Source organism: Chiloscyllium plagiosum, unplaced genomic scaffold (assembly GCF_037043375.1).
Source record: "Chiloscyllium plagiosum isolate Xiang-an unplaced genomic scaffold, Cpla_swu_hap1 HiC_scaffold_2, whole genome shotgun sequence".
NCBI lineage: Eukaryota > Metazoa > Chordata > Chondrichthyes > Orectolobiformes > Hemiscylliidae > Chiloscyllium > Chiloscyllium plagiosum.
In genome coordinates, this window is record NW_028270140.1 from 36,121,558 (window position 1) to 36,143,368 (window position 21,811).

Here is a 21,811-nt window from a genome sequence, read left to right on the forward strand (position 1 = left end):
ACTCAACCATCATTAAAAAGCAGACAATTTGTTCACTATCATCTTGCTTTTTGAGGGATTTTACTGCTGCAACTCTTGGGTTACAACACCAACTACACTTCCAAAAGCACTTCAGGAGTTCCAAAGTTAGGGAAATATAAATTTGAATCTGTCCTAAGGATTCTGACAAGTATGAAATGCAGACAAATTATTTTGTATTCCTGACAAAAGGGGCATCAAGCATCAAAAGGATAATATCATTACATGTTGTGAAGACGGACCCTTAATCTGCAGTTTCCATCATGTTTGCCTCAGATTTTTCCCTCACACGTGACATTTGATGGCTCAACCTGGGTTTACACTTGTCATGCCCACTTGCACATTTATTATTTCATGGAAAACCACATCAAAGAACAGCTGGCAGAGGCTCAATCAGACAGATGTTTGGTGTTAGTTTTATATATCCAATGCTCATCCAGAAAGATGGCTTGAGGAAGTGATCGTAGATGGAAACGGTCATTACAACTTTGATATGCTCACAATGTAATTTCTAATTGTCTTAAATATGTGAAAAAGTAGAGTAGTTTCTAGGATTAACTAAAATCAAAACACTGAAGATCTGAAAATCTGAAATAAAAACTCTGCAGGTCTGACAGCAAGTCAGATATACTGTTTCAAATCTGGTATAATACTGCTTCAGAAGAAAGTGAGGACTGCAGATGCTGGAGATCAGAGTTGAGATTGTGGTGCTGGAAAAGCACAGCAGGTCAGGCAACATCCGAGGAGCAGGAGAATCAACATTTTGGGCATAAGTACTTTCCCAACCAAACTGACACCAGGATTAGTGAAAGAGAAAGGACCTGGAATTCAATAGCAGCTGTCACAACATCAGGACATTCCAAAGTGCTTTACAGGCAATGAGGTATTTTTTTGGAAGTTCAGTCAGCAATGTGACTTTGGGAATCGCAGGAGTCAATTGCATGCAGCAAGTTTCACAAACACTCATAAGATAATTGGTCTAATCATGGTGATGAGGCCTGGGGCCCATAAGTAGAATGCAGCCACCAATCCTTCTTCCAGTGCTGGTCTAGGGAATTTCCAGTAGCTTCTGCTGAATGGCAAACCACAAATAAATTTCAGCGTAAGTGACATTTATCCTAAGTAACAAGATTAGGTTTATTACATCTCAATAACAAGGTACAGGTTACATTATACTGATAATGAGGAACAAATGACATGGTTGTCTCCAATTAGAATTGCCCAGACACCACAAGATGCTTAACACTATTTAAGACTCACCTGTGGCTATGCTAATTTGAATTTGTTTTTAGTGATATTAGTTGAGGGGAAATTTTGGTGCAGGATGCAAGAGGGAAACTTGCCTGCTCTTCTTCAAAATTGCGTTGGGAATCTTTTATGCTCCTCAGAAGGGGCAAAGCAGAGCTCTGCATGGTTTAACATCTCTCTCAAAAGCAAAGGTGATGGAAAAAAAAGAGTGGTTTACTAAGCAGTTTTGCCAAAGAAAGAAAGAGCAAGTCCACACCATTGGCTTTTTAAAGAAAGTAATACTATGGAATAATTAACAAGGTGATAAATTTTTGTGTGGTTTGTAACTACTGAATCTTATCAAAGGGATTGGTTATGACTGTCAATGGTTCCATCTTATTTTCCAACAGGCAGAATATTCCAACCGGGAAGGCAGGCCAAAATACTGTCTGCTCCAGGGTTTGACAAATAAAATCAAAATTGTGCACCATTGTCCAAAGGGCCTTTCAGTTTCATGAGGGCAGTGAACAATTTTTTGGGGATTTTTCTTTTATCAAAGCCACAATATAGTGACAACACATAGGGAAGTTCTCACCTGCAAAAGAGGGAGAGTGGAAAAGCAGGCAGCCGAGAACATTTGTACCTTTGGCCAACACGTCAGTTTGCAGGCACCACTCTGCACTGAACAGCATCTTTCTGCCTCAGCCAACCCCTTCCTTAGCCGTCAGAAGGACGGCTTGTCTATTAAGCAGCAGGAAATGATTAACGGTGAGTAGAAAGCCAATTAAAGCAAATGAAATGCTGGGGAAAAGTTGGGAGAGACATGTGTGTTAACTCCCTGACACTTTATTCACTAGAGAGAACATTCATGGCGATCAACTTTTAACGAGGTGGGCAGTCTGTTCCGCAGGGTAACCTCCTTCAGTCCATAACACCTCCGATTCTGCAGTCTTCCAATTCTGGCCTCTTTCGCATTTCCAATTTGAATTGTTCCATTTTTTTGGAAGCCACGTTTTCAGCTGTTTACTGACCTCAGCTCTGGAATTCTCTCTGTGCACCTAACTCTTCACCTTTCCACCTCTCTCTTTTTCCTTTAAGCTGTTCCTTAAACCATAGCCCTTTGACTAATCTATGGCCTGATTCTATTTGGCCATCTTTGCCCCAGATTCTTTTGGTCACCAGGCTGTTGTTTCCTCAAGATGACAGCAGTGGGAGGGTAGGACGTGTTCGGGCTGTGTGCTGATACGCTCCTGCTCCTGCCCTTGCTCACCTGGTCGGCCACATTCTCCTTTGGTTTTTTTTTGTTTTGTTTCTTCATTTCTCTTTCGTATCAAAGTTTACCTTTTCTTCTTTTCTGTGGCTATGGTAGAGAAAGATGATTGCGAGGGCAGCAAAGTGGTGGATCCGGATGTCAGTTCCTCATGGCCATAATGGTCACAGCTTTATCAAAGGCTTCACCGTCGATGGGTCTGGTATGTTCCTCCTGGTGGTGGTGCAGCAGTTTCAGCGGTGGCTGCAGCAGTAGTGGCACAGTGGTTCCAGTTCGTTCCCCGTGGCTATGGCGGTGACGTGGTGGCAATGTGGCAGTTTTGGGTGGCGATGGCAGTGGTGATGACTTCAACATTGGTGACGTAGTGTGTCTGCTTTGTCCCTCCTTGCTATGGCAGTGATGCAGTGACTTCTGAATTGGCTTTGGCAGTGTAATGTGGTGGGTCTGGTCCAGAATCCATAATCAGTCCAGAAACTCAGAATCAACAGAAGGAACAAAGATTAACTTTGTCCTAACTTTGTCTCCATTATTTCTTTTTATAGTTTCTCTAATCAAAATGCTGCCAAGCTGTGGCAACTTATACACTTCGCAACATATTTTCAGAAGTACAAGTGATAATAAATTGCTGTTCTATTCTATTCCTTATATGACTTGGTGCCTGTTTGGTAAATTGTTTTTTGTGCATGGCTCCATGGGATAATCTACTATGTTAAAGATGTTGAAGGCTAATTGCTATTTTTGTTTGGTCTGAAACAAGAAAGCAAAGGAGAAAATCTCCTTGCCTTTTATATAACTAATCATATTTCATAATAATTAATGTGATAACATGAATGACACAGCTCACACTGTTTAGAATACATGGAGCAATTTCCCTCTCTAATAATACATATAGCAAGTTGTAAAATGAAATACTAAATGAAATTTTGAAATAACTGCAATAACAATCAAATCAAATGTGTTAACCATATCATGCCAGAGCAAATGACATTGAATAAGAGATTTTTAAAAAGACACACTTTGCATTTGTATAGCATCCTTCCAAGCTTTGCAGCCAATGAAATTATTTGACATACAAATACTGTTGTAATTTAGGGAATGTAGCAGCCAATTTGCTCATAACAAACTGCTAAAAACAGCACTTCAATACCAAATGGGTAATTTGTACTGTTGGTTGATGGATGGATGACAATTCCCTACTCTTTGAAACTGTACATTCGGGTGTGCTGTGTCGGTTCAGGGTGAAACCTTGCTAATGAGTGCAGCGTACATTGCAAGGATGTGGCCTAGACCCATAGAATTATATTCAATGAAGAAAAGAGCAAAATAAATTACAGGAGGGAGAAAATGACAAAGTAATGCTTTGATGTGGAGAGACACTAGATTCTCCATCTTTCTGGACTATTTCTGTTTTCCATTTGATAAACTGGGTCACATATTTATGGCATAATTTGAAAGGATCTGACTTGCGACTTAAAATAATCATACCTACAAAATTGAGCAACTCAATTGTAGTCTTTTACATTGCTGCTTGTTTTGATCTGAACCAACCACAATCCTTTGAGAAGACTTTGATTTAAACGACCCATTTACACTGACAATGCTCAAATACCGATACGTTGCTAACTTGGCCAAACAGCAAGGGATGCTGGATACATTGGCCACGTAAAACTCTAAAGTCACAAAATCCACACACCAGACCCGAAGCAAACACTGCAGCCAGATGCTAATGACATTAGCATAATGTAAAAGGCAACAGTTATCATGGACAGACATACCCCGACAATTTATGCATGTAACAAGGGAAGGGCCCAGACAGAAAGGCACTGGGTCCTGCTGCACAAAGAAACAAATAGTAGCAAGTCATCCAAACTACTAGGTGTGTCTCCCTGATTGGCCAGAACTATAAAAAGTTCCAGAAATCCATCCAAAAAGGTCTAAAAACAGGGTTCCCCTGCAGACCAAGCTCTTTCAAATCTTGTGGAGACCTTCCAAGGAGGCCTGCATGGCAAGAGGCAGAGACCAGCTGACCATTCAGAGGGAGCTTCACAGACACAGAGACAGAGCCAGAGAGAAAGCCACTGCATACATCTATATAAGACTTGGGAAGTATTTTAAGCTTAAGGAGCCAAATAGGATTAGAGATAATAAGTTGTGTGTAAAAGCTATTTTAGCATGCTTCCTAATAAAGTTGGAACTGTTTTGCATTGGTACCAGCTTGTGTTCGTAGAGAGAAAATTCATTCGTAAAATTCTGTTTGGAGTTGTCTACCTTATTTTAAGGAGAAATTAGACAACAGTACTTTGCATCACAGGCTAGATTGTGATGTTGTGTGATAGTGTAAACCAGAAAGTGGATTCAGACAGCTGCCCATCCTTATGTGGATTGAGTCGAGGAGAATGAAGAACTGGTTTGCTAACTCCAATTTTATACTGTTACCAAATGATGATCTACACAGAAATGTTTTTATAAAAGCTGACTGATTGTTATGTTGGCAAGATGAGAGTGGAGACGGTTTATAATGCTTTCCAATTGTTGTGGTTGCTGTACATATGTGAGAATGATTCAATTATGCAATACACAAATCATCTCACCTTTTAACTGTGCCAAAGTCACACACGACTGTTTCTTCACCTAATGAAACAAAAACATACACCTTAAATTGTCACCTCACTTCCCAAAATGATGCACTTGGATTCGTTCTGAAGAACTTTTGAGAACAGGTTGGACCTGCCTAAGGATATCATAAATATAATTAAGTTACTAATAAGTGCAATAAGGAATTCAAGAGGAAGGTCTTTATCCCAAGCATGGTGAGAATGTAGACCTCACTGTTGTAGGTGCAATCCTCAACAGTGATCACCATACTGTATGAGGTTGTCTGCACTACTGCTAAACATGAGGGTATGTTTGTCACTACAGTCAGTGTTAGAAATGCAAGTCCCTTTTAGGCTCAAACAGGCCAGCTCCAGAGTTGATTGTCATACACACCCTTCAATCCATCGGATTCATGCTATAAAACATCCATTTACACTAATCCCATTTCTCAGAGCTTGGCCTGTAGTCAAGCATTCATCTAAATAATACTTAAATGTTTAAGGTTCCAACCCTAACCCCTTTCAGCCAATGAGTTCCAATATGTACAAACTTATGGATGAAAAACATTTTCCTCAAAACACCTTTAAACCTTCTGCACCTTAGCACCTTAAACTGTACCCCTTGGTAATTCACTCTCCATTAAGAGGAAAGGTTTCTCCTTATCTATGTCCTCAAAACATTTTTTAAATCCAATCCTGGGATGAGAGCATCATTGGCTGCTTCAGCATTTATTGCCCATCTCTAGTTGCCCTTGAGAAGGTGGTGGTGAGCTGCCATCTTGAACTGTTGCAGTCCATTTGGCATGGGGACATCCACAATGCCATGTGGAAGCCATCTCCCAGATTTTGACCCAGCAACGTCGACTGAACTTTCTACACCTCAACCAAACCCCTTTCAGGCTTCACTGCTCAATATTGTTGGAGTAAACTTTTCAGAGATGTTATGACACACCGTTGGAACAGGCAAGACTTCAACCTCAGGCCTCATGGCCCGCAGGTAGGGATGCTACCACTAAACCACAACAGCCCACCTCCTCTCTTCCTTTTACATTATTGATACACCACCTCAGTACTTAACAAATTGTTGTTTGCTTTAATTTGTTAACTGGGTCATTCGGTGGTTGGTCTACAGAAAAAAAATCTTGACATGACTTCCGACTGCCTGCTTCTCTTCTACGGTTTGTGCCCAGATGGCCTCAGTGAGTGAGTGAGTGCACTCTGTCCACTAACACACTCAAAGCTTTCAGAGAGAGGTGGGCAATGTGAGGGCTGGCTTGCATCCACAACCTCTCCTATCCCACTTTGATTTAGTCCCCTCTCTTCTTTTCTACCTTCCCTTCATTTAAATATTTTTGCATTGTCCTGGTTCAGTGCTTGATAAGTATTACTTGTTGATTTGTTTAATTGTATGATTTTGGTGGTGAGTTACAAAAGAATAAAAGCTGGGTTCTTGTCATGATTCTTGAATGTCTGCTTTCCTCCCATTGGGGAGGGACTGGAATGGAGGGGAGGCGATGGCCTAGTGGTATTATCACTGGACTATTAATCCAGAGACCCAGGTATTGTTCTGGGGACCTGGGTTCGAATCCTGCCACAGCAGATGGTGGAATTTGAATTCAACAAAACTCTGGAAATAAGAATCTAACGATAACCATGAATCCATTGTTGATTGTTAGAAAGACCCAGGGAGGGAGGGAATCTGTCATCCTTGTCTGGCCTATATGTGACTCCAGACCCACAGCAATGTGGTTGACTCTTAACTGCCCTCTGGGAATTAGGGATGGACAACAAATGCTGGCCTAGCTATGCCCTCATCCCATGAATGAATAAAGAATTGGCTACTTTCAGGCCCAATATCCTTAAAGCATTGAGAGAGAGAGAAGTGTGCATTACTAGGGCAATGGAATGAATTATTTCCCTCACTGACACCATTTTGTTTTAACCCTTCCCTTGTTTACCCTCTTACTTTTGTTTACTTTTTGCTATCATCACAATGCAGCAATTATTAATTCTTATTTACTAATTGATGAATTGGATCTTCAAAAAAAAACTGGATTTTTTTTTAAAACAGGTGGGCACTATAGAGATGGAATGTATTATCTCCCCCACCAACCTCATTTTGATTTTATTCACCCCCCTCCCCCCACGTTGGTTTTGCCTTTTGGTTTGATTTTGGTTATTTTTACACTAAAAATTCTAAGCACTGGTGAGCAGTGCATGTAATTTGGTGATTGTGTTTGGTAATTTGAGGATGGGTCTATTCTTTGAAAAAGATAAAGCGGAGTTCTTCCACAGTTGGGTGTTGATTTCTGGACAGGAAAAAGATCCAGAGGGGGAAAAAGTGAAAACAAATGTTTTACTAATCTATCGATTTACAATGGGAAAATGCTGAAAAATTATTGGGGTTATAACACGACACTTAGAAAATCTCTACCCATTCAAAGAAAATCAACATGGTTTTCTGAAATGGAAATAGTGATTAATTAGTTTTTTTGGAGTCTTGAGGAAGTGGATAAAGTGGATCCAATGCATAGTGCTTACTTTAATGTGGCACTTCGCCAAATGCATTCTGGAAATTTAAGCTTACCAGACAAAATAATGGACAAAATAAATAATAAATACAATAAAACCTTTGTATATCTATGAAAGTCTTTTGTTGCCTAATTCGAAATGAATGTTGGTGTATGAAGCTCTCTCCTGTGAGGATGGTGGTCATTGAGGAAAACCACTCAATAACTTAGCAAAAAGTTGTCATTTATTGGCTGTTAGCAACTACATCCAACTCACACTGTTATGATACACATTGTAAAACCTGTGCAGGGACACCAGTGTTCTTACATCATTGACACAATAAAAAGATACACTGACAGAGGCAAAAAGTTTCCCTCTTATGGGAACAGTTGAAGCGCAAAGATATTCTGAACTATTAGCTGAAGAAAACGTTCTGCTACAGTTCTCCATCCACCAAGTCTATATGATATCGCCATAGTGGGTGATACTTCAGGCACTCCTCAGTGTTAACTCTTTCAGACAATTATACCCTTTCAGACACTCAGTACCACAGAGAATGTTGGAGGTGAACAGATTGTCTATCTTTTGATTAAATGTGTCAATGTGACAATTGTAAAAAAGAAAAATGTCTAGAGGAACAAAATTATTCTGATAAAGATAATGAGGCATTGAGCGTGGTTTTCCTCGGTATCCCTTGCTCTTTAATAACTGTCAAGATGATTGAACAACTCCATTTTCTATTGCTGTATGTTGAGAAGTCAGTAGGCAGCCCCATCTAGTGGGCTGCTACAGTATAGCTCAAGCAAACCAAATTGATTTTGAAAGTTTTTGTTTTTATCATGATAAAGGCGGTCAGCATTACGGGATTCAACTATTGCTGAAAAAGAGATGCATTTTGTCAAAGCTTTTCAACTTGTATTCATCAGGATAATTCACAAGAAAAGCCAAAGGGAATATACTATTTATACTGCACAGGAGGAAAGTGCTGATTGATTAGCAATTGGACTTTGTTTGGTACAGGCATTGCCATAGAGAATGCAGCAGGTAATGATGACTGACAGTTAATTGTTAAGCCTCATTTAAATATTAAACCAGGCAAGTTGAAAGAGGATCGCTGAGGGCAGAGTGGTAGACATGATCTATATGGACTTCAGTAAGGTATTTAACAAGGTTCCTCATGGGAGACCAGTTTGCAAGGTTACATCTCATGGAATACAGGGAGAACTAGCCATTTGGATTCAGAACTGGCCCAAAGGTAGTGGTGGAGGGTTGCTTTTCAGACTGGAGGCCTGTGACCAGTGTTGTGCCACAAGGATCAGTGCTGGGTCCATGGCTTTTCATCATTTATATAAATTATTTGGATGTGTGCATAAAAGGTATAGTTAGTAACTTTACAGATGACACCAAAATTGGAGGTGTAGTGGACAGTGAAGAAAGTTACCTCAGAGTACAACTGAATCTTGATCAGAAAGGCCAATGGGCTGAGGAGTGGCAGATGGAGTCTAATTTAGATAAATCGGAGGTGCTGTATTTTGGAAAGGCAAATCAAGGCAGAACTTATACACTTAATGGTAAGGTCCTGGGGAGTGTTGCAGAGTGACATCGGAGTGCAGGTTCATGGCTCCTTGAAAGTTGATAGGTGAGAGCATTGAGTACAGGAGTTGGGAGATCATGTTGCGACTGTACAGAACATTGGTTAAGCCACTTTTGGAATATTACGTGCAAGTTTGGTCTCCTTTCTATCAGAAGGATGTTGTGAAACATGAAAGGGTTCAGAAAAGATTTACAAGGACGTTGCCAGGGTTGGAGGATTTGAGCTTTAAGGAGAGGCTGAATAGGCTGGGGCTGTTTTTCCTGGAGCATTGAAGACTGAGGGGTGAACTTAGAGGTTTATAAAATCATGAGAGGCATGGATAAGATAAATAGACAAGGTCTTTTCCCTGGGGTGGGAGTGTCCAGAATTAGAGGGTATAGGTTGAGGGTGAGAGGGGAAAAATCTAAAAAGGACAAGGGGCAACTGTTTCACACAGAGGGTGGTGTGTGTATGGAATGAGCTACCAGACCCAGTGGTGGAGGCTGGTACAATTACAACATTTAAAAGGCATGTAGATGGGTATATGAATAGGAAGGGTTTACAGGGATATGGCCCAAGTGCTGAACTAGATTAGGTTGGGATATCTGGTTGGCATGGACGAGTTGGACCAAAGGGTCTGTTTCTGTGCTGTACATCTCTATGACTCTATGACTTTGAGTGGTTAAGCCACTGGCCTGAGAAAATGGCTGTCACCTATAGAGTTGTCACAAGCCATGTGTGTAAATGTTCTTTCTGAATGCAAAGAACAAGGTCCTGCATATTATTGTATGCAATTTTCAGTTCATGCATGTGACTTCAAACACTATACAATTGTAGGAAACAGTCCTACTTTTATATAAATCAACCAAATTTTTGTTCACTCACTAATCTATCCATATCATCTTGCAGACTCCAGATATCCTCTATACAACTTACTTTCCTATCTATTTTCATATCATCGGCAGTTTAATAAACATACGTTTGGTCTCCACATCCAAGTAATTTATATAGATTATAAATAATTGAGGTGTCAATGCTGTTGTATATCATATCCTGCCAACTCATAAATGACCCATTTATGCCCACTCTCTGCTTTTTATTAGATAACCAATCCTCTACCCCTGCAAATCTGTTACCTTCTACACCAGGAGCTCTTATTTTGTGTAGTAACCTTTGATGAGGCAACTTGTCAATGGAATTCTGGAAATCTAAGTTCACCATATCCACCAGGTCCACTTTATCCCTGTTGCTTCTTACTTCCTCAAAGAACACTAATAAATTAATCAAACAAGACTTCCATTTTAGCCAGCTACATTGTCTCTTCCTGAATGGGTACAGATTTCCACAGAGACCTGTTGTAATCTTCTTAATAATAGACCAGCAATGACCCTATGATAGATGCTAAAACGGCTGACCTCTATTTCCCCGCTTTCTGCATTCCTCCCTTCTTGGGTATAGGAGTCACATGTGCTTTTTTTCAATCTATTGGGATCTTCTCAGAATCTAGGGAGTTTTGGAAAATTAAAACCAATGCTTCAACAAATCAGCAGCCATTTTGTCAAAACTCACATGATTGTGAAGACTCCTATCAGATCTTCTCTTGGTCTTCTTCAAGGAGAACCTTTCCAACCTATTCCCCATAACTGAGGTTTCTCATCCTGGAGTCACTTATAAATCTATCCCAATGCATTTGCATTCTTCCTGAATTGTGGCCCCTAGAACTACATACAATACTCCAGCTGAGATCGAACAATGTCACATATAAAGTTCATTATAATCTCCCTGTTCCTGTACTCTTTGCCCCTATTTATCAAGCCTAGAATACTGCATGCTTTATTAACAGCCCTCTATACCCATGCTGCCCCTTTAATGACTTTCAGGTCTTTCTGTTCCTGCACCCCTTTAAAATTTTATCCTTTAGTTCATACGATCTTTGTATCAAAGTGTATCACATTACATGTTTCCACATAGAACTTCATCTATCACTGTTCTTCCACTCCACCAACTTGTAAATACCTATTTGAAGCTCGACATTATTCTCCTCACAGTTTACAATTCTCCCAAGTTTTGTGCCATCCATAAGCTCTGAAATTGAGATCAATATCAGGAAACGCAAAGTTTCCATTCAACTCCCCACATACGTTCGAGACACCACCCACGCCCTCTACCTCCTCAAGACTTCCGTTTCCCCGGCCCCCAACGCCTCATCTTCACTATGGATATCCAATCCCTCTACACCTCCATCCGCCATGACCAGGGCCTCCAAGCCCTCCGTTTTTTCCTTTCCAAACGTTCCCAACAGTACCCTTCCACCGACACACTCATTCGTTTGGCTGAACTGGTCCTCACCCTTAACAATTTCTCCTTTGAATCCTCCCACTTCCTCCAGACCAAAGGGGTAGCCATGGGCACACGTATGGGCCCGCTATGCCTGTCTCTTTGTTGGCTACTTAGAACAGTTGATCTTCCGTAATTACACTGGCACCACTCCCCACCTCTTCCTCCGCTACATTGATGACTGCATTGGCGCCACCTCGTGCTCCCGCGAGGAGGTTGAGCAATTCATCAACTTCACCAACACATTCCACCCTGACCTTAAATTTACCTGGACCATCTGTGACACCTCCCTCCCCTTCCTGGACCTCTCCATCTCCATCAGTGACGACCGACTTGACACTGATATTTTCTACAAACCCACCGACTCCCACAGCTACCTGGATTACACCTCTTCCCACCCTATCTCTTGCAAAAATGCCATCCCGTATTCCCAATTCCTCCGCCTCCGCCGTATCTGCTCCCAGGAGGACCAGTTCCACCATAGAACATACCAGATGGCCTCCTTCTTTAGAGACCGCAATTTCCCTTCCCACGTGGTTAAAGATGCCCTCCAACACATCTCGTCCACATCCCGCACCTCCGCCCTCAGACCCAACCCCTCCAACCGCAACAAGGACAGAACGCCCCTGGTGCTCACCTTCCACCCTACCAACCTTCGCATAAACCAAATCATCCGCCGACATTTCCGCCACCTCCAAACAGACCCCACCACCAGGGATATATTTCCCTCCCCACCCCTCTCCGCCTTCCGCAAAGACCGCTCCCTCCGTGACTACCTGGTCAGGTCCACGCCCCCCTACGGCCCACCCTCCCATCCTGGCACTTTCCCCTGCCACCGCAGGAACTGTAAAACCTGTGCCCACACCTCCTCCCTCACCTCCATCCAAGGCCCTAAAGGAGCCTTCCACATCCATCAAAGTTTTACCTGCACATCCACTAATATCATTTATTGTATCCGTTGCTCCCGATGCGGTCTCCTCTACATCGGGGAGACTGGGCGCCTCCTAGCAGAGCGCTTTAGGGAACATCTCCGAGACACCCGCACCAATCAACCAAACCGCCCCGTGGCCCAACATTTCAACTCCCCCTCCCACTCTGCCGAGGATATGGAGGTGCTGGGCCTCCTCCACCGCCGCTCCCTCACCACCAGACGCATGGAAGAACAACGCCTCATCTTCCACCTCGGAACACTTCAACCCCAGGGCATCAATGTGGACTTCAACAGCTTCCTCATTTCCCCTTCCCCCACCTCATCCTAGTTTCTAACCTCCAGCTCAACACTGTCTCCTTGAATTGTCCGGACTTGTCCGACCTGCCTAGCTCCTTTTCCACCTATCCACTCCACCCTCTCCTCCCTGACCTATCACCTTCATCTCCTCCCCCACTGACCTATTGTACTTTATGCTACTCTCTCCCCACCCCCACCCTCCTCTAGCTTATCTCTCCACGCTTCAGGCTCTCTGCCTTTATTCCTGATGAAGGGCTTTTGCCCGAAACGTCGATTTTGCCTGTCCTCGGATTTTGCCTGTCCTCGGATGCTGCCTGAACTGCTGTGCTCTTCCAGCACCACTAATCCAGAATTCCATTACCAATGCCTATGGATCTCCACTACAATCTGAGGGTTTACCTTTTCTCTCCCAGCCTCGAAACCTTTAAGGTGCAACTTGCATGGTGTGAGTTTTCCTGCAGAGTCCTCCCTCCAATTATAACCATGGAAATCTCCCAGCCTTGTTCCAACTCCCACCTGATCCAACTATGTTCCTATACACGGAACCAGACTTTACTTTTGGCTTCTAGCTTTTTCTTTCTCTCTCTCACACTCATGAATCACAGTCTTGTATCCATCAGTAAATGTTGCCTACCTGACCTAGGGAACCCAAATCTCATCCATCTTGGGACTAAATGGGCAGATTGCATGATTGTGTACAATCTACCATTGCCAAGATCTTTCTGGGATTTTTGTGACCTGTAGTCTATCCACTATTAGCACACAAGCTGCTGCCATTATCCTCTGCCTAGAGGGTGTGTCAGTGGGTTAGTCAAACAAAACTCCAGATTCTAATGCCCTGACACTTGGGTTTGAATTATAAATTTAAATTGAATAAAAAGCTAGCCTAATGGCTACCAGGTAACCACTACTGTAAAAAAAATCCTGTTGACTAAAGTCCTTTAGGGAAAGGAAACTTGCTATATTTACCCAGTATGGCCCATATACAACTCCAGACTCAAAGCAATGTGGTTGACTACCTGCTGGAAAATTCAAGCAAGTGACTCAGTTCTAAGGCAATTAGGGATGGCCAATAAATGCTGACCTAGCCAGCCATGCCCATATTCCATGAATGAATAGATTTTTGAAAAACTGTCCCCTCTTCCAGTAAAACAATCTGTATCCCATTTAAACACGAGCAATCAAACCACAAAGGTTTGCAGTTAGGAAGACTTCAGAACAGCTCACAAAAACCCTACTTTTCACCTTAAATTAAGGGCACAGTTCGAAACCATAACCACTTTATAAACCTTATAATTGTAACACTCTACATGTTTGTTCATGTCCCCATCTGCCAGCTCAATGCAGCATCAGTCCCCTATGCCCCTGTGTGTCAGACTGGCCTCACACAAATAATTTTAATGGATAACAATATTTTGTTCTAAAACAATTTTTAAAAGTGTCACGTGAAAGCACTTTTCCAGAAAGAATCAACTTACGTAATTCCATTCACTGATTGTTTTCAGCAGGAAGTGGTAGTTCTTGCCATTTTCTAAAGCTGCGTTATAATACTCTCTGTAGTACAGTCGGTCTCCCACAGAAAACTGCATCCCATCCTCAACATCTGTTGCCACAAATTCTGCAGTGACGTATGGTTCTCTGCCCTTTCTGTGGCCAAAGAAGTTTCTCATGGTTTGGGAATTGCAATTGAATGAGTGCTGCAGATGCAAGGGCAGAACAACGACCTGATAAAAGCTAAACAGGGAGGTGGGGAGGGAATAAATTGGATCAAAAATGAATCAAGCAAGTGCTATGATGTGCGTAGAAAAAAATCACATTACAACACTTACTGACTTTGCAGAAATAATAATGATCGATGAGCTCCTTTAATTTCTACCTTGTGCTCATTTCATATTTTAATTGTTCAACTTAAACTGTTGTGCCTTCAGCTGCCTGAGTCCTAACCTGTGAGTATTTCCTTCCCAGCCTCACTGTGTCTTCTTCTGCCTTTAAGGTTCTCCTTAAAAATCACTGACCAAAATTTTGGTAATTTGTCCTAGTGACAATTCTTGCTTGACAAATTGCTCCCATGAAGCACTCTGGCACCAGTTTACGGCAGTAAAGGTGCAACAATAACGCACACTGGTTGTTGTTGCAGCCTGTCAAGAAAGTGAAATGAACATTTCCAGCTGTGCCACCACTATGTACAGAGTGGATCAGTGAGTCTCAGTGTTGACCCTCTCCATGACTGTCAGATAGAGGTACTGTCACTGGACTAGTCAACCAGAACCTCGGGCTAAGGTTTTAGAGACCTAGGTTCGAATTACATCATACAAGATGGTGAAACTTGCACTAAAAAACACTGGAATAAAGTGTCTAATGGAGCGCATGTAACCTCTGTCGATTGCTGTAAAAACCCAGTTGGGTTTGTGAGTGAATCTTACAGATCCAGCTCCCAAACTTCTGGTCAGTCACTTTCATGCCAAGAGTCAATGCAGATGGTGAGAAAATTAGAGAGAATGCTGGTGATTACTCTCACGTTAAATTCATCACTATTCATCTCTCTCTAATGATGAGAAAGCAGTCCTAATCATTTGAGGCTATGGCGCTAGCTATAATTATTATATTACTAATATGATTAATATTATTGGCAGCATGTGGCTCAGTGGTTAGCACTGCTGCCTCACAGCATCCAGGACCTAGGTTTGAGTCCACCGCTGCGTGATTGTCTGCGTGGAGCTTGCATGTTCTCCCAGTGTCTTTGTGGGTTTCCTCCAGGTGCTCTGGCTTTCTTCCACAGTGTGCAGGGATGTGCAGGCTAGGTGGGTTAGCCATGAGTAATGCAGGGTTAAGGGGACAGGGCGAAATTCTGGGTCTGGGTGGAATGCTCTTCAGAGAGTCGGTGCAGACTTGATGGGCCGAATGCCTCTTTTCACACAGTCGAGATTCTATGATTATATTAAACTATTAACACTATTTGCGATGTTGGTTGAGGGATAACCATTCCCACCTCAGGCGACTGACTGTGTGGAGTTTGCACATTCTCCCCGTGTCTGCGTGGGTTTCTTCTGGGTGCTCCGGTTTCCTCCCACAGTCCAAAAATGTGCAGGTTAGGTGAATTGGCCATGCTAAATTGCCTGTAGTGTTAGGTGAAGGGGTGAAATGTAGGGGAATGGGTCTGAGGTGGGTTGCGCTTCGGCGAGTCGGTGTGGACTTGTTGGGCCAAAGGGCCTGTTTCCACGCTGTAAGTAATCTAATCTAATCAATAACAGGGAACCTTGTGGGGACATCCCTCCCCCAACTCTTCAAACAACTCGCTCAATTATTTTGAACCCACCTGAGGAAGGGGGGAGCAGTTTAACATCACACCCAAAAACTGTCACCTCTGACATCGTCGGGCTGCACTGGAGGTGTCTGCCTACATTGTGGGCTCAAGTCTCTCCAATGGGGGCACAAGCTTTCAAATTCATCCATTGGACAGCTCCCATACTGAACCAAGACTGGCATGCTGCAAGTGCAATTCTTGCTCATGTCAGTTTTTTTTAAAAAATAAAAATCTGAGACACTCACCTGATTGGTCCATTTTTATTTTCCACCTGTCGGAGGCGGATTGGTGGAAGGGTTTGCTCTGCAATCATAACCTGTACATCAGGCACTGGAGGGTCTAAAATAAAGAAAAATATGTTAAGAGCAAACAACAGAGCTAAGGTAAAGTTCTGGTTGTGTTAAAAAGCTCATTCAAGAGAAAAGGAGGAATGTGGGCGTAAACTACTGCCACAGTTGGTAATCTGAAATAAAAACAAAATGGCTGAAACACTCAACAGGTCAGCTGGAGGAGAATTAAAATAACCACTTTTCTGTACCACGTTTTGTCATGTACAGTCAACATTTTTACTATTTCACTTTATCAGAGCTTAATTTTTATTCTCTACCATCCCTCATCTTTTTCACACCTTTGTACTGACTCAAAATTGCAACTTTGTTGACTTATTCTTTTACAGGATCAGTGCCCAATGGAAGGTCAATTTTAAGCTAATTGGTGCTAATATTAACAGTGAGTGCTGTGCTGAGAATCTTAAAAGGTTAAAGTGGAGTCCTGTATCTTGAGAAGCAAATGCACATTATGCATTATATATATTTAACATGGACACAGAAAGATGATGGACATCTTTACTATTTATATTAGAATGGACAAACAAATTGAACTCCAAGGTCATACAAGCCATGACTGACCTTAACACTAATGTAGGATAGAACTTGCTCTTCTGAAATAGAATTATTGTACAAATAATAGATCCCAGATCATGCAATTGTTGTTGCTTCGACTATTTAAAAACATTTTTTGAAAAGAAAAATTCAACATTTGCTCACTTGGCCTCAATAATTAAACAATTGATAGTTAAAATCCCATTGTTATCACGGGAATGCATTCATGATGAATCCAGCAAAAGATAAGCACATTTTATAATGGAGGTCAACTGTAAAAGTTCAAACCATCCAAACTTTTGATCCCTAAAGTACACAGTGTAAGATAAAATTCAATAGAATTCACTGAAAGCAATGTTCTTTTTATTAAATATAAAGATTTTCTACTAGAGAAACAGTGCAATAAAACCTACAAATGTACAAACATTAACACACCAACGCTTGTTATAAAGCATCTCCAGCAGAAGATAGTAAATAGGCTTGGAGATGGAATTGGTGGAGGATTACCTGAAGGGCCATCAACATGCATACAGTGGACAAGATGAATGTCTATTTCAAAGTGGCAGCAGATAAAAACGCCTATTATTGACTGCTTTGTCTTTTTCTTTCAAATTCTGTCAAGTTTCCAGTAAGGAGCAACACCAGTGTCAATCACTCTGTAAAAGATGATGTTTCCTTATCTTCAATTCTTCAGTTGATCTCAAAGTCTGCCATTATATCTCAGGTTTATGTTCAGCCTTCTGATTCTCTCCCTTTTCCTCCTCCTCTTTTTAATCACATGATTTAATCAGCCCTGTCAATTCTTCAGCAGAGAGTTCCACACGATGAGACTGAAGCAACTCCTTCTGTGGTCAGGTCCTCAAATCGCTGTCCTCCTGCTCGCTCTGATTAGTCACCAACCTTGGCTCCTTCAATATCTCTAGCGAGGAACCCTGTGAAATTTTCCTAGCCTTGGGCCCGACGTGTCCTAGCAGGAATTAATAGTTAATTTTCTAACCTCGTCCCATGAGCCTTTAATTATCCCTCTCGATGCCACTATGTTGAATCCTTTCTGACAGTGACACACAGTGGTTGAAAGGTTTCTTTACACAAACTTGGGAACGCAGCTGAAACTTCCAAGGCTATCATCAGCTTTGAAGGTTGCAATGACCTTCTGGTGCACCGGCTGCATGAATGAGCTCGTATTTGGAGATAAAAACAAAAGCTCAGTGTCTGGATGAGAGGGTGGGTGGATGGTCAGGTGCATTATCAAGGAACAGCAAGTTATTTCTTATCAAGTAAGTCCTTACGTCCGGCTAAAAGCAATTCTCAAACCAGTCACCAAACACCACTGTTTCTCTTCCAGCATATGAGCAGATAAAGTTATTTTTCTTGCCAGGTTCGAAGGTTTTCAAACCTATAGCATTGAAGCTAGTCACACCGGCACACAGCAACTGTATTAGCCTATACTCTGCTGCTTTGAAATCAGCTGCTGTCCCTTCTTCCTTTGTTACGGTAGGTGCTATCTGCCTTTCTCTTCCTGAACAGACTTCATTTGTGTTAAAGACCTGCCTTGACTGGTACCGTCTGTTCTGATTGCCAGCTCCCTTCTGGAACTCTCTCTGGCCATATTTTCAACTGAGACAGCCTCCTGACCAACCTCACATTGTGAAGACCAAAATGCCCAAAATGCCCTTTCAACCGTTCAAACCACCCTCTCCACAGGATGAACATTCTCGGGAAGAGGACCCCTCGTGCCCTCCTTCATTGTCACTGTTGTTATCAATGGCACCAGTTCGCTATTAGCTCTATGTGCTGCTACAATTCAAGCACCTCACTCTTAATTATTGAACCATTTACTCATACCTTTTCCTGATACTTAGAGTTAAAATTAGGTGTTCTTGTCATGTGTACTCAAGTACAGGGATACAGGAGTACAGCCAAAAGTGTATGATCTCACCATTCACAACACCATCTTAGGTACAAGGTACCCAGGTACAAAATCTTATGTCAACAGTAGAAAAATAAAGAAAGTTCAACATTATAGTTCTTCTCAGTATAAAGTATAAGAAATACAAATTCCAAATGACAACCTTCCTTTAGCCAAGGGCCTGCAGTCGCTCCATGCTGGGCTTTCCCCAAGAAGACTCTAGTTCTCTCCTTGCCCCCATGCTGGGTTCGGTCTCCTGCCTCCCCAATCTCCCAGCCACACCTGGTTCGATTCCCTCTGCCCCCCACTCTGCACTGGGCTTGATCTCCTCCCCTAACACATGCTGGGCTCCATCTCCCTCCCCCTTGCACTGGGCTCGCTCTCTTGATCCAGTGTCTCCATGCTGACATCTTGCCATCAACCGCTCCACCACAAGCTACCTGAACCTTGCTCTGGTGCTGCTCCAGGCCCCCGGCTGCTGAAACGATGGCACCAACTGCCAGAATTCTGCCCGGGTGTGCCTACCGCCTGGTGGCCGACTGCCAAAGTCCCAGCTCTGGGCCCAAAGCCACTGCCATTGCCAGTGCCGGAGCACTGGTTCTCAATCTGTACATTAAGGGGAGGGAAAATGTCTATCTGACAGGATATTCTGTAAGATGCTTTGAAGCAGCAAGATTTGGGCAAAAGCTTAGGACGGTTCTCATTCATTAGAAAGTATTTCTCACATTTAACCTTCACAAAAATAAACATTGAATCTTTTGCTGTTCTATACAGATTTACTGATCTCATACCAAGGCTCATAACTGAACTTGGGTTCTACTTATTTGAAGATCTGTTACAGGGTTGTTCAGTGTACAGATGTGTTGGAGATGTTCAGCAACTATTATATAGGAAAACATTACTGTACCACCACCATTACATGCTGCAAGCTGAATCATGCAATGACTGGTTGTCACATGCTCTATGCCCTGATTAATTGCTGATTCGCTTGCTCAGTCTTAAAGTGAAATGACAACACAATCCTTAAATATCTTATTACCTCAGACTATGAGACTACAAACAGATTTGAATACAAAAGTATTAGTGTTTTTTAAATAGAGTGCTGTCAGTCTGTTGGGCAGCACACATTAGTAAGCTGCAGGTCAATGTTGTAACTTTTCATAGGGTTTTGTCTAAATTTAATGTACAGAGTGTGGAATGTGACCATTCATGCGGGAGAGCATCAGAACAGTCAATCTAGAGTTAAGAAAGGCAAAATGCACCATTACGAATGTCTCGACCATTGAAGTTAGTTACTCACCAGTGACTGCTGTTGATAATTGTATGGAAGCAGAATGCTGCAGTGATAGAGCAGTGACGTTCACTGTATAGTTAGTGCCTGGTTGCAGGTCCAAACACACAACTGGGGTGTCATCTGCTGTGCTATAATTAAATGAGCTCTCAGAAAAGAATTCTCTTTGGTAGGCTCTCTGTCCTTGTATCTGAAACTAGGAAGAAAATAATTATTTGTTCTAATGAACCTGTCGAAAGCAAACAGATATTGTATAATAATGCACTGTCTAAAGAAACCAGGGATTGGTGGGAACAGGATTCCAGGAGAACAGACTGGCAGGGCAATGAGACAATCATCTTCACTTCAGCCAAGAATGATGGGAGTTACCAGATACTGCTATATAAATGATAGCCCTATGCATTAAGTAAAAACTGATGAAAATAAACTGGATGGTGACTTGAAAAAATAACATTTTTTATTCATTCACAGGATGAGAGTGTCGCTGGCTGCATCAGCATTTAGTACCCATCCCTAATTGCCTTTAAGGAGGTGGTGTTGAGCTGCCATCTTGAACTGCTACAGTCCATGGTGATAGCTGCACCCACAATGCTGTTTGGGAGGAAGTTCCAGGATTTTGACCGGTGATAGTGAAGCAACAGTGATATATTTCCAAGTCAGGGTGGTGTGTGGGCTGAGGGGTGAGGTACCCATGTATCTGCTGTCTTTGGCCTTCTAGTGTTGGAGGCCATGGATTTGGAAGAAGTTATCTAAGGAGCCTTGGTGAATAGATAGTATACACTGCTGCTACTAATTGTCAATGATAAAGACAGTTGTTGTTGAAGGAGTGCCAACCAAATTGGGCTGCTTTGTCCTGGATGGTGTTGAGCTTCTGGAATGTTGTTGGAGTTGCACTCATCTACAAGTATTATAAGCAAAGTAATAAATCACAAAAGGAAACCTGTGATCCCAGGGATCTAATGCAGGATTATTGTGCCAAAGTTTTAAAAACTCTTGAAATATATTTTGTTTGCAGAATCGCTCTTACTTAAGGATTAAAACTCAAACGATCATTTTCACTGGTAAGACTTTCCTGTTAAAACAACTTACAAATTATTAAGAGAACTATTATTATGGCAAGGGAAACTGTCTCTGAAGGATTTTAATACAGAAGAGACTGGCAGAGACGATTGAAATTACTTTGGCAGGTACTTAGCTTGATATGAATAATGTAGCATTAACCAGTAGCAAAAATCCTGATTCATCAATGGGCTTTTTTAATCATGTGGCTATACACTCAAACCCTCTCACAGATAACCTCTCTTGTCAGGTTATCCATCCCCAACTTTCTAAAGCGTCCTTTCTCATTGATCACAGTGGATATCGCAAAGTAGCATAGCACAATCTGACTTGAAATGTTATCTCCTTTTCCCTCTCCTCAGATACTGTCATAACCGCTGAGTTTCTCCAGCATTCTTTGTATTTATTTCAATTCCCCAGCATCTGTAGTATTTTGCTGTTATTGTTACGCTATAGTATTGATTTAGGAATCCAATGCTTTGGACTAACCGAGAGTTCAAATTCTACCACAACAGAGTGTGAACTATGATGCATCTTATGAAACGAAATGGGAGTTTAAACTAGTAATGTGGTAGCAGTGATTGTAAAACTGCTGCTTCTCGTAAAGAC

At 42.0% G+C, this 21,811-nt stretch overlaps 1 protein-coding gene across 6 annotated transcripts in view; it reads right to left on the reverse strand.

The window, feature by feature from the left end:
• The window catches only part of susd1 (sushi domain containing 1), a 95,734-nt gene that overhangs the window by 9,647 nt on the left and 64,276 nt on the right, over window positions 1-21,811 (reverse strand). For 4 of the 6 annotated variants that reach the window (XM_087996124.1, XM_043715961.2, XM_043715935.2 and 1 more), the window contains 4 exons: window positions 20,153-20,339; window positions 16,308-16,401; window positions 14,237-14,492; window positions 5,107-5,146 (listed from right to left, as the gene is read on the reverse strand). In XM_087996124.1, coding sequence (XP_087852250.1) covers window positions 5,107-5,146; window positions 14,237-14,492; window positions 16,308-16,401; window positions 20,153-20,339 — 577 coding nt within the window. The remainder of the gene's footprint in view (window positions 1-5,106; window positions 5,147-14,236; window positions 14,493-16,307; window positions 16,402-20,152; window positions 20,340-21,811) is intronic. The other 2 variants (XM_043715999.2, XM_087996132.1) reach the window with 2 other exon arrangements.